Here is a 12,824-nt window from a genome sequence, read left to right on the forward strand (position 1 = left end):
ACGAGTACTACTTGCTCGAGGACGAGCGGTGGGGACCTAGGGACCGGTGAAAGAGGGAATAGGTCGACGTCGGGTTGCCCGGAGTTTGGCGGCGCAAGGACGGCCGGATCTGTAAGATACCTACCCGTATGGGTGATTTATGATTATTGTCAGTTTAGCAGAGCCTTGGCTAGGTGTAATACTACTATGTATCTACCCAGCCGGAACCCAACGTACGTGCATATAAGCCGAGAGGAGTGGATGCAAAGAGGAGTAGAGGAAAGACATGCTTGTGAGAAGACAAAACATATAACGGTAGCTCCTACGAAGTAAGCCAGATATCTGGTTTTGCGTCCTTATTCCCACCCTACTTACGGAGTACTTATTCAGTGTTTCATCAACTCATAGTATCTCGACTCATGCGTGCATGTACTGCTGTGTATCCGTATGCGTGCTTGCTATAGGGCGATATCGGTGATGCCCATCGGTGGCGGCTGAAGCTAATCGATGGCCCGTCGAGCCATGTCAACTGTCAAAGGCAAACAATGTCATCAGCGGCTCCACCTACCCGTAGGTACTTCGTACTTGGTACCGCGCCAAATCCGATACAGGAGAGTCGCCAACTCGACAGCTTTGCTTATCGTTAGATAGTAACGCTAATAAGACAGGTCGCCTTAACCAGTGTTGATCATTGGTTCCGAGCGCGGGATACGAAACACCCGGCGCCTCTACGCACCGTCCGGTACTCCGTATACATACTCCGTACCGTAAATCTGGGTCATCGTCATCTCTGAGACGGAACCGCCAGTTATGCGAGATAAGGGGCGTGCCGTCATGGCCCATCCGCGACCCCACGTTGGCAAGTCACAGGTGACATTGTAACAAGGCAGGTGGCTCACAGCCAAGGCCCGGCAAAGGAACGATTCTGCACGTTTTCTGGAAAAGCGACCCCACCATCCCACCCACGTCCAGCCAGGGCACCCACCCACCCTTCCATCATCGTTGCTCCCGCGCGTTCTGTCATGGCCCTCGGCCATTGGCCATGATGGTGTGGACAAAGATGTCGATCCAAGGGGCGCCGTTACGCCTCATCCATCATTACCTGTGATGTGTTGCTGCATGCCACCGTTATGGATAACACACCGTTGCCTCAACCCTCCTCGACCCTCGGTGAGACGCCGGGGTAGACATACGGTGCAGAATCCACCGCGGTTTTGCGGCATATAGCCATCTGGTTAGGCAGCAACATACGAGTAGATTTCCAACTTTTCTCTGTGTTTCTTGGTTGTTGGACAAACTGGAGCTCGGATTCCCCTCTTTGCCGCCTGCCTCGAGCCGATGGGTTTGGAAAAAAAAAAAGGAAAAAAAACTACGACGTACGAGTACGGATACGGAGTATTATACTCGTACTACTACCTCATAATAGTAAGTAGGTATGAGGAGTGGGCGTGCATGTACTCGTAGGAATATAGTACGTAATAGGCAGTTAGTTGAGCATATCCTTGTCCGTTAAGACGATACCTAGCTGTTTGGGGGGCAAGCAGTCACGCATCCTCATAAGAGAGTAACTGGCTTGATCGGCTGTAGTCGACCCAAGCACTGCTTTGTGAGAACTAATAGCTGGGCTGGACGCCCATCGCTCGACTGAGTCAACCCCACGTCTCTAGTTGGGAGCGGATAGAAAAGGGTCTACGGATACATTTTTGCCAATCCTCAATAAGTAGTAGTTATCTGTTCTTGGATAGGAGTCTGCTGCTGCGAAACACTATGAATATTCCCCTACGACGGCTAGGAGCAGCGCGGTCCGGCACAGGCCTCTCGACGATCCGGTTCTCGAGTTCCATGGTAACAATTGCTATTTTCTATACTACGAGTACGTACTCGTAGAGTGAATACTGGTAGTACCTAGTAGTTATGAAGGCCAGTCCCGAAAATCCGGTGTCTCAGTTGTGAGACAGCATGAACCTAGTCCGAATTACTAGAAACAAACCACAAATACTACTTCACAGACCTGAGCCTTTTGGTGGGGGGCTACCCGTAGTTCTGGGGGTCTACCCTGTATGGGTACGAGAGAAAGAAGAAGAAGAAGATCTACGCAATCGTACCGAAGGGTTATTGCTGCTGATTGGGATATAGTATGGACATCGACTCCGAAATCGCATCGCATTCATCCAGATAATATAGGGTAGGTGCGTATTCCGTATGTTCCAAAACGGTCAACTGTGGGTTCCTGACACATGCATACAGCCACCCGTGCCGTGCCGGATGGCCAGCATTAGTCGCACATCTCTTGGGCCAAATGAAGCTTGGCGGTTCCGCTTGCGGGGTGTCCCCATCTGACCTGGGCACCCTGCCATCCTGCCGGTAGTACATGCCCCTGAAGCAAAATCTGATGAAACGGTAGGACAACTTTGGGGTTATTCCTCCACCGCCTAGGACCTACCTTATGTATTAGTGAATGGCGTCGACAACGTGGGGGTATTTCGTGCAGCTGGTGATGGGTTAGTTATGTACGTACAATAGAAACCCGTGTGCTTAGAAATGACCCGCGTCAAAGTTTCAGACAACAGCATGGCCAGTTGGCGTCAGCAGCAGGAAAGCTGGTCTGACCCCAGGGCCCAGGCAGCCAATTTCTGGTCTCCATCCCACCGATGGGCGACCCATCCTTCACCGCCCTCTGTGGTCTGCCACCAACCTCCAAGTCCGGACAAGGGGGTCAAGCGAACTTGCTTACGAGTACAGATTACCGAGTTCAGCCATTGGGAAAAGACCGTCGGACGCAGATCCGCTGAAAACCATTAATGACCCATTGTGACACCGCACCGAATGGCTGGGAATGAGATTATTACGAGTTCAAACTGTGTCTGAGACGGTGAGATGAGCTTGCGTTAGCAGCAGCAATGAACGTGGGGGGATCAAGCTTAACGCAGGGGCCAAACTCCCTGTACGGCGCACTCCGTGGCTCACCAATTTCATTCAAGGCTAGACCAGGCTGATGCTTCGCAACCATGGACGTCTGAAGGGGGGTCAGGCGGACAGGCTGATTTTTCAAGACCCCAGCACCGGTCCGGACACGGGGCGGCGGGACGCATCCGGGACAGGCGGACAGACACATGCTCGTAGTACATAATACATACCGTGCTTTACTTCGGCATGATGGTACTCACCATTTGACCCCGATGCTAATATCGCAGGGATGCTCGAGGCATCAGGATCCCATTCTCTGTAACAGCGACTTTGTCCGCTTGTCAATCGCCGTGCTGAACGCACTCGTAAAGCTCTCGGTGACTACATGGCATGTGTTACTAGTACTCGTAGCGCCGAGGGCTATGCGAGTGGCCTCGTGGGTTTAAATTTTTGGTGCTTCGGGGAGTCGGAGATCGTGGGGGAGGGGACAAGGCGCGGCTGCACGTCTGCAGGCCTGCATTGCAGGCTGCATATCCGTGCAGAGGCGGAAGTGATCTTGTGTCGTAATTTTGTTACTACTAGGTACGTATCCGGAGCCAGGGAACAAAGGGGGCCAGTGGGGGAGGTTCCTTTGCCTGTACGTACTCGTACTCATACGAGCACTCGTACAAACATTCCACTCTAGCAAGCACCGATGTAGTGAAGTGCAATATTACGGGGAAGCCAACACAGACGGCGAAGGCCTGACCTTGGGATTGGTTATTCAAGCAAGTACGGATAATGCTGTAGACTCGTACTCGTGCAGACAGATCAACGATGTACTCGTACGAGGGGGGATGGCTGCTTTCACGAATGACACTTTAGGCGACTGTATGGTTTTTCGTGTTCCGTGGTTGCACGCAACACGACTCGTCAAATAGATGTCGCTCTTTGCTGCTGAGTCGGAGCCTGGACAGGCTGGGAAAGAGGATTGAGAAAAACTTGTCGTCTAGGACGAGGGGACTGGGGGTGTGTTGGCCGTTTCGTTTGATTGCATGTTTTTTTCTTCTTCTGTGTGAGTCCGTTTTGGCCCCTTCCTACCTGCGTACTTAATACCCACAAGGGTTCATTTTGGCAAGAAAAGAGCCTCTCCAGGAAGGAGCTTGAGAAATTGGTAAGGAGAAGGAACAGCATGGATGCAAGATGGAAGGAGCATGCTGCGACTGTGTCGAGTCATGACGAAATTCATCTTCAGCATCTTTATCCATTGCAGCCTCGTGACCATATTGTATGTAGCATGACCCATCCTCAATTGGATACTGGTATTAATAACATCACTATTAGAGCCTTTGCCTTCCTCCAACATCCACTCATGGTGTCCGTCATCTCCGCGATTCTTGTGACTCTGGTGGAGCGAAATCGGCCACCCCCAACTGCCGTCATTGAAATTGTGGGTCTATTATTGGAAGGAAAGCTGGACAGGTGGGCGGGGATGGGTCGGACGCCCGGCTACGACCGTTTCCTCACCGTTGGTAAGATCGTGGGGCAGCCCATTGTTGAGGCTTGAAAGTCCGGGTGCGGGCTGGATCTGCGAGTGTGGGCACAAATTTCTCGACGGCACTTTGGGGTACGCATCCGTAATTGTTCGGATGACAAGGGCCACGATCATGACGACGACGCGTTCGAGACAGTGTCCTTCCTTCCTTGGGTGGAAATAGGTACCACTAGCACAGGCCCTGCGTGACACCAATTGTCTGCAGTTGACTGCGTGCAGCCACAACCCCAATTTAGACCTGTTCCAGGCTGGCTGCGCCGTGTCTCGGCTGAGACCAGATCCAGTGTCTAGACCTGGGGCTGTCCGAACCCGTATTTGTCGTCTATGTGTTACTACGAAGTAGGCAGGACGGTCACCAGAAGTGGCTTCCTTGCTGGTGCTGATTCCGGCTTCATCGGCAACCAGCGAACAACGGACACGCATGAATAGGCTTTGCCACACTACTAGTAGTGTTATTACTTGGCCTATTGCCCAGAATCTCACAACTCATATCCTGAAGCCGCATTTGGCCTACATGTGCTTCGTACGATTTTCCCTAATAATAACACGACTCAAAACCCCCACCATTTTATGACTGTGAGTACTCGTACTTCTTCTCGCCTTCACCGAACTTGCTGGACATCATCCCCATCTTTCCGACCCTATCAGCTCATCATCCCACAGAGCACGTCCAGTGGTTTGCCCCCGCTAGAAGAGATAAGAGCCAACTGGACAAGCCCACGCCGGTACGACTACATCGATCTACAGTTCTGCAGCACGGTCTACGACCTTGGTCAAGAGCTTTCGCTAGAGTTCCAGGTTGTCCGTCCTAGATCCATTTGCCTCCCAGCACCTGGCCACTGGCCTGAGCAAAAGGGCAGATCCCGAAGCCCCACTGCTGGACCCCCCGTTCACCCCAAACACGCCAACCACAAGCGAGGACAGGGACCCTGACTCCTGAGCTCCCACCAGGGGAGGGGAAAAAAAAGCTTTGCAGGTGTCGCCCCCCAGCCCAGGGCTTGCCGCTTGCCGGACAGACCGCCGACCGCCACGCTAGGGCGTGCAGTAGTAGACCCAACAGGGTTTCCACCCACGCTTCTTGCCATCCCTTTTGAGTCGAGACCCAGATTTTGTTGCATTCACGCCTCCAGCAGTTTGGTACCGTCACCACCTTCTGACTCCTGTTGTCAGAGTCGCTCACCTCGCTCTCAACTCCACGTTCACTTAGCACCGTTTTGCGCCTCGCCTTATTGTTCTGAGATTTCACTGCCCCACTTCTCTAGTCCGTGGCTCCTATATCAGTTCGCCTGACCAGCACTTCGCCTCCTCGACTTTCCTCGATTCTCACATCCCTCCTCCCTCTTCCTACCTCTTGTACTCTTGGCTGCTACCTTTCCTCAAGGTCACCAGAGTATCATCTTGTCTACCGCCTCCCTCCAACCTCTCCTTCCAACCACCCACACACCCACAATCACCATGGCCTTCGCTGCACGAAATGCGCTGCGGCTCACCCGAGCTGCGGCTCCTTCAACCCGTCTGGCTACCCCCAAAACTGCGGCTCGCGCCTTCTCCATCACCCGCGCCAACCTTGTCTCCGACACCCAGAACAAGAGGAGCGTTGTCCGCGAGAAGGAAGTTCCTGTCACCACCTACGGCGCTGGCCAGGGCCAGGGCGAGCGCAGCACACTCGACGTGCCCCCCGGCGCCGCCCAAGTTCCGTACGAGAGCCCCATGCCTCCCGCGGACCACGATGCCATCCAGCCGCTCAGCAGGCGCGTATATGACACCATGCCTCACACCATGAAGAACATGAGCGTGTACGGCAAGACCATCATCATCACCGGTGGAGCCCGCGGTCTGGGCAACAGCATGGCCAGTGCCTGCGCTGAGGCCGGTGCCAAGAACATTGTCATCTTCGATGCCAACCAGGAGCTTGGTGACCAGGCTGCCGCTGAGCTGCACGATAAGTCTGGCCTGCCTGTGTCCTTCTTCAAGGTGGACGTCCGTGATGGCGCTGCCATCAACGCTGCCGTCGACTCTGTCGTCGAACTCTACGGTTGCCCCGATGCTCTGGTCAATGCTGCTGGCATTGCCGACTCCAACATCAAGGCTGAGACATACGACCCCGCCATGTTCCGCCGTCTTATCGACATCAACTTGACAGGCACCTTCCTCATGTGCCAGTCCGTCGGACGCGCCATGATGACCGCCGGCAAGCCCGGCAGCCTGGTTCTCGTTGCCTCCATGTCCGGCTCCGTCGTCAACTACCCTCAGGAGCAGAGCTGCTACAACGCCTCCAAGGCTGGTGTGGTGCAGTTTGCCAAGTCCATCGCGGCTGAGTGGGCCAAGTACGACATCCGCGTGAACTGCATCTCCCCCGGCTACATGGACACCGCCTTGAACCGTGTCCCCGCTCTTGAGGCCCAGAAGAAGATCTGGAAATCCCTGACCCCCCAGAACCGCCTAGGTGGTGTTGACGAGCTGAATGGCCTCTGCGTCTTCCTTGCCTCCGACTCGTCCAAGTTCATGACCGGCTCCAACGTTCTCATTGATGGTGGCTACTCTTGCTACTAAGCAACTTGAACGGATTGCGCTTCGCTTCGCTTCCCATGGAAATATTTCGCATTCCTTTGCATAGCCCATTCAGGACATCATCGGTTGCAAGGCAAGGGAGTTTGGCATAGAGAGGTTTGCAAAAGATAGCACACAGACCGGATTGTTTTTTTTCTTTCGTTTCTTTGTTTACTTTTGAGGAGATGCCAGCCACGGCGATTTTAGCTGTGACCCGGGCTGCTTTTGGTTTTTATTTGTGCCAGAGATGGAGTGTTGATTGCGTGGAGTTCAGGACCTGCGGATATTGCTGCGCCTCCGGTAGATGGCGATTCGACAACAGATAGAGGATAGATGGCACAGCTACAGAGTACAGAAAGCTGATATGCCCCATCCATAGAGACACGAGGGGAGTAATAGATACCTCGATGCATGATCATCGTCGTTTTCATACCATGGTGTAATTCCCAAATTCACATAGTATCTATGTGTTCTCTCTAGTTATAAGTTGTTGAACAGTGGGCGGGCTCTGGTTGAGATCGTCAACCTTCTCAGCGTAAACCTTGGGGAAAAGCTTGGTGTTAAGTTGGGGGGAGTAGGTAAGCTAAGAGAGACATAATGTTAGCACCTGTTAAGCTAGCTAAACAATAATCAATAACTGGGAGGAGATCCTGGCATTCAAAGAGGCAACTCCTAGAGAGAGGTGTGTGGGGAGGAAGAAATCAACAGTTAGGAGAGACGAGGTTTCTCTTTATTCCATCTATAAGTACTCCCTAGTAAGGAACTAAAGAAGCCCCTAGCCTCACCCCGAGCAGGAATCCATCCCCAGGTGACACCTCCGTCACCTTGTTTTCCTTCTTCGCCCTTTCCCAACTTCTCCCAACCGTTTCTGACTCGGAGACGCCGGTTGTTGTGCCTTTCGAGAGCGAGGCCAGGAAGTAGAAAAAGTAAAAAAGCCGATACATGAAAAAAGAAAGGTTTCCGCTAGTCTTTTCCCAAGCCGCAAGGCAGCCAGCCATAAGTACGAAGTGAAGACGCAAAAATAGTAAAAGTAAAAATATCGATTTCCTCTTGTAGTTTTTCGGAGAGTAAGACGGAGGTGAGATCTGGGGGAGCGCAGTCTTGTGATTGAGAAAATGCGCCGAAATGGTGGGTATATCCATCGTCATCAAGGTTAAGATGATAGAAAAACGAAAACTTCCCACGCTCCGTCTATTGCCAAAATGTTGACCCTTTTCACATATACACCCTCGGAGGGGAGCTAAGAACTCTCCAATCGAGAGGAGGGCAGGAAATAGTCATGACTCCCATGTTCAACGACGTCAACTCGCTATGGCATCCAAATTTCCGCATAAAGCCCTGGGTCCGACCGCGATAACTGATGCTTCGGGGTGACGGGACCAAGGGATGACAGAAAGCAAAAAGGGCGGACATGTATCCAAATTAGTTAGGGATACAGTGAGACCAAAACTGAGCCAGAAGACTGTTGCTCATTCTTGCCCCAGTGATAGCGGCTTGCTTGACCGCCCATCCAACCTCAAACCGGCATCTTAGGCTTTTCGGGCCTTCTCTTGTGCCCGCTGCTCTCGGGCGGCTCGGACTAAGGGAGCCAACTGTGAGAGGTCGACACACTGCTTCATAAAATCGTGCTGAAAGAAGGGGTTGTTAGCAAATCTGGGACATAGGAATGGTAAGAGTCAACCCACTCTTAAAAGATCATGAGCGCTGGCTCGCTTCTCGGGGTCCACCTTCAATGCAAATGACAAGAAGTCTCTAAACACGGGGGACAGGTTCTGTTCATCCTTGATCTTAGGAGTGCCGTTCGTGGCAATGAGCCAAAGGGCGCGAAGTGGAGACTCGGTGAGATACGGAGGTTCTCCGTCGATCATCTCGATAGACATAATACCCAGAGACCAGATATCGACCTTGCGGCCGTACTCCTTTCGCGTGACAACCTCTGGAGCCATCCAGTAGGGTGTCCCCACCATTGTTGTACGCTTGTTCTGAGCCTCGTTGATGGTAGCACAGAAGCCAAAATCAGCTGCTTCAGGTTAGTGGTCTGTTGGGCAGACGAGGGGACGCTCTGGTGTAACCTACTAAGCTTAATGTTGCCCTCGTTTGACAGGAGAATGTTGTCCGACTTGATGTCGCGGTGAATAACGCCCTTGGAATGGAGGTGCTGCAGACCCTTTAGCGTTTCCCGGCAAACCGAGGCAATCTGGCCCTCGGTCATGATATTATAAGTGACGACATCCGTGAGACTGCCACCCTCCATAAATTCCATCACAACCCAGAGCTCCCCTCCGCAGAGATAGCTGTCAAGAAAGTTGACAATATTTGGGTGCGAGCTTTCCTTCATCACAATGATCTCGTTGATAATGAGATCCTTCTTCGGCTGCTGCTCCAAATTCATCTGCTTGATGGCAACAAGTCGGTTGGTGCCACGTTCGTGTCCGGTATACACGCCGCCAGAAGCACCTTGACCAATCTTGGTAAACCCCCGGAAAATCTCGCGGGGATCGCCGTCGTTGCATATCCGCTTCAGAGACTGCACGATATCCATATTGCTGCTCTGTCTCGGACGCTGCCGATGGCGGGGCTGGGGACCAACGCCAGGGGCGCCAGTGGCACCAGGCTGCTGCGGCCTTTGCGCACCGGCGGCGCCGTTGGCATCCTGAGGTCGGCTGTATCCTTGTGCGATGTGGGCAGCTGGATGAGGTTGCTGTTGGTTATGTCGTTTGCTAGCGGACCGACCAATCTGACCAGACATGGCAGCCTGCGCCTGGGCAAGAGCTTGCTCTTGCTGTTGCTGCATCAGCTGCTGTTGATAGGGACTGGGCTGAACCGGGCTGGGTTGCTGATGGGGCTGCTGGGCGTAGGGCGAGTGGGCAGTGGCACGCGAGCTCGACCTGGATAGAAGTGTGTCCGCACTCTGGTTGGGTGATTGGGTCGAATATCCAGTGGAAGACTCGTCGGACTGTTGGGACATGCCAATACCAGAGTCCTTTGGCGGGTATGCGGCTTGAGGGTATGGCCTGTTGCTCATGGAGACGGGTGGCTTCGGTGCTGGACGATTTGGCTGGAGGTCTTTCTGTGGCCCGGCTCCGTATCCTCTGCCGGGCACGGGTGGTGGTGCTCGAGGATTCTCAAAACTTCCTAAGTGATAGTTAGGCGACTGCAACCCGAGAGGGGAAGAACAATCGAGAGGCGTACCTGTGTAGCTGGAAGGATACATACCTGGGGATGCAGCGTACTGGCGGGGGTCTCCGGGAGCCACCTGGAACTTTTCGATGTTATCCTCGGGGCCGCGCTCGGTGGTCTCCTTGTAGAATTGTAGAATGTTGACCATGGTCTGCGGGTTCTCTCGTCTCTCCTTCTCTGAAATGCCGCTCTCATTGATCAATCGCTGCCATTCCTTAGGCAGGCCCTACGCTTGTTTAGCACGAGTTGGCCGCGAGGCCGGACAAGATTGCACATACCGTGAATTGCCCGGTCGAGCTGTCATAGCCAACATGAGTGACGTGGACGGGATTCTCAGGTGCCGAGATGACGGGCTTCTTCTGCGATCCTACCAGGCTGTTCACAAAGCCGGAGAGACCGCTCTTCTTACGCATGACCATGGACTTGAGATCCTTGCCATCGTCCGAGTATCGCTTGGACCCGTACGGGCTATCTCCCGACCGGTCAGACCGCCCGCCCTGAACCTTCTCCGAGATGGAGGGGTCCATGTTGCTGAAGCTTGCTGATGACCGAAGCCGTGGGCTAGCAAGGCGAGCGTCGGTACCGAAGCTTCCTAACGGAGGGGGCACGCGCGGTCGGTGGAGGGAAGGATTGCGCTGAGGCGAGTGTGGTGGTGGTTGCCCGTAGCTCGGGCTCGTGGGCTTGGAGGAGTCTAGGCGATTGAGGATCGCGGCGCCGTCGAAAGGCGCGCCGATGAGATCGTCGGAAGAGTGCTGATTGAGGCGTTCCGGGTGGTGTGAATCCTGGGGAGCGAATGGGCCGCCAGTAGCTACGAATTCGCCCTGGGGTAGGATAGGGGATGGATTCGATCGGTGGACGGCGGGGGAATGGCGAGGGGAGGAAGAGTTGGAGGCGCGGGAATGGGTCGAGCGGGCGTGGGGAGCGCTGGGGGCGCGCCTCAAGCTGTTGGAGCTGCGTCTGCTCTGAGGGGACTGGTCGTCGAAGCCAGCATCGAGGCCCGGCGTGGTGGAGGTGGTGTAGGAGGTGTAGGTGGTGTAGGACTGGGAGGGGTTCTTCTTGACGAGTTTGCGACGCTGCGAGGTGGTGCTGTGAAGTGAAGGCGTATCCATGGTACGGGCAGCGAGCGAATAGTAGTCGCCTCCCTTGAGCGCTGTTGGCTGAGGTTGCTACCGGATAGAGGACCTCGGACCCGCTGGGTGTCTCCTCCTTGCCTTACCTAACAAGGAGTAGGTTGTACGCGGCGCCGTAAGTAAACCAGACTTGTTCACTGTGGTGGTCGTGGACAAAGACGGGGCGGGTGGGCAGTGGGCTCGCGAATCACCACGAATCAGGTCGGGGGAGCCAGAGCCGTAGGGTGAGCCTCGCACGTTACAAGTGCGGTGGACAGTGCGACGGGTTCCAGGTTTGGCTCCTGGCAGTTGGCAGTTGGCAGTCAGCAGTTACTGGCAGTCGGTATCGGCAGGCCATGGAGCACTGGCGACCGGGGGACAGATAGTGGAGAGTTTAGATTTATTAGGGGACGGGGAGGCAAGCGAAGGGGCAGAGACCTTGAGGCCGTTGGGTAAAAATGGGTGGACGTGTGGAATCGGTGCCGTTTCATGTCGAACCACTGCAGGTGACAGGCAGAGCAGGCAATTAAACCCGCCCAAGGCACCGTGGGCACTGGATGCAAGGTCGAAAGCAATGGAAATGCAGGCAAGCCGACACCTCCTGACACCGTCACAGAGCCATTATGGAGGGGAAGCGGGCCTGCCAATTGGGGGGTCCAGGGGCAATCGGCTCAGGCACTTCCCCCAAAATACCTGGACGCTGGCTGGTAATATTGGCAGCCATGTAATAACATTCGTAGGTACGAAGCACCCGTACGGATACGAACTATTAATGTCTGGAAACCCGGCAAACTGGGAGGGAATAGGTAGTAGTATCCGTACTATGATTAGATAAAACTCCAAGGTCCCCCCCAAACGTGATATAGAGGCACAGTGCGCCGCCTCGAGCAGGAGCTCTGTGGGGGATAATTGATGGCCATTTCGTACATCCGACTCTGGCGAGGAGACAGCCCGCCCATTGTTAGCCATATACTACGTAGTACTGACAACTATCACCACCTCAACGAGAGCACAATGCCGCCAGTGAGGCAACAATTTCTGAGGTACACGTGCGGCGCCATGATTGCGGCCCGGGGGTCAAGAGATGCCCAGCGTTGGTTGCATGTGAGCTCTAGTACGTACTCTCAGTAGTATCGGCCTTACAGCCTGACGAACGGGATGAAGGGTCTGCAGGAAGCCGCTCCCGAGGTCCTCGCACATGGCAGAAGTGAGTGAACATGTGTCTCTTTACAGTGCAGAAAGGAAGCTCCTTGAACTGTATATGAATGGGGCTACCGTGTGAGAATTGAGGCTAGCGACTTGTCTCTGTCAGACCCTGCAAGCAACTAAAAATGCCACAGATGCGCTGGCATTTCGGCGCCCCGAGATCGACGGTGTTTTGTCCTCATTGAACCCCGCGCTCATATGCAGAATCGCGTCAACCGGTGCGCTCGCTACCTACTGTGTGGCTATGGAATCAAACAATCAAACCCAAACAGCGTATCGCGGTCCTGAGCGCGAAGTGGGATGACCTCCGGCCGTAATTCCTGGGCTCCGCAAACACCATCTTCGAGTGCCGACCGGGG

General features: G+C 54.2%; 2 protein-coding genes across 2 annotated transcripts; one reads left to right on the forward strand and one right to left on the reverse strand.

The window, feature by feature from the left end:
* Window positions 1–5,875: 5,875 nt before the first annotated feature.
* Window positions 5,876–6,973, forward strand: ACO1O0_001695 (uncharacterized protein; the record flags this gene model as incomplete). Its single annotated transcript, XM_083191178.1, has 1 exon — window positions 5,876–6,973. The coding sequence occupies one exon, from the start codon at window positions 5,876–5,878 to the stop codon at window positions 6,971–6,973; it is 1,098 nt and encodes a 365-aa protein (XP_083052392.1).
* A 1,526-nt stretch (window positions 6,974–8,499) lies between these two features.
* Window positions 8,500–11,259, reverse strand: STE20 (kinase-like domain-containing protein; the record flags this gene model as incomplete). Its single annotated transcript, XM_083191179.1, has 5 exons — window positions 8,500–8,598; window positions 8,656–8,990; window positions 9,047–10,105; window positions 10,187–10,376; window positions 10,429–11,259. The coding sequence occupies 5 exons, from the start codon at window positions 11,257–11,259 to the stop codon at window positions 8,500–8,502; spliced, it is 2,514 nt and encodes an 837-aa protein (XP_083052393.1).
* Between the last annotated feature and the right edge of the window lie 1,565 nt (window positions 11,260–12,824).

This window comes from Amphichorda felina (genome assembly GCF_050947745.1).
Source record: "Amphichorda felina strain 45539 chromosome Unknown scaffold_2, whole genome shotgun sequence".
NCBI lineage: Eukaryota > Fungi > Ascomycota > Sordariomycetes > Hypocreales > Bionectriaceae > Amphichorda > Amphichorda felina.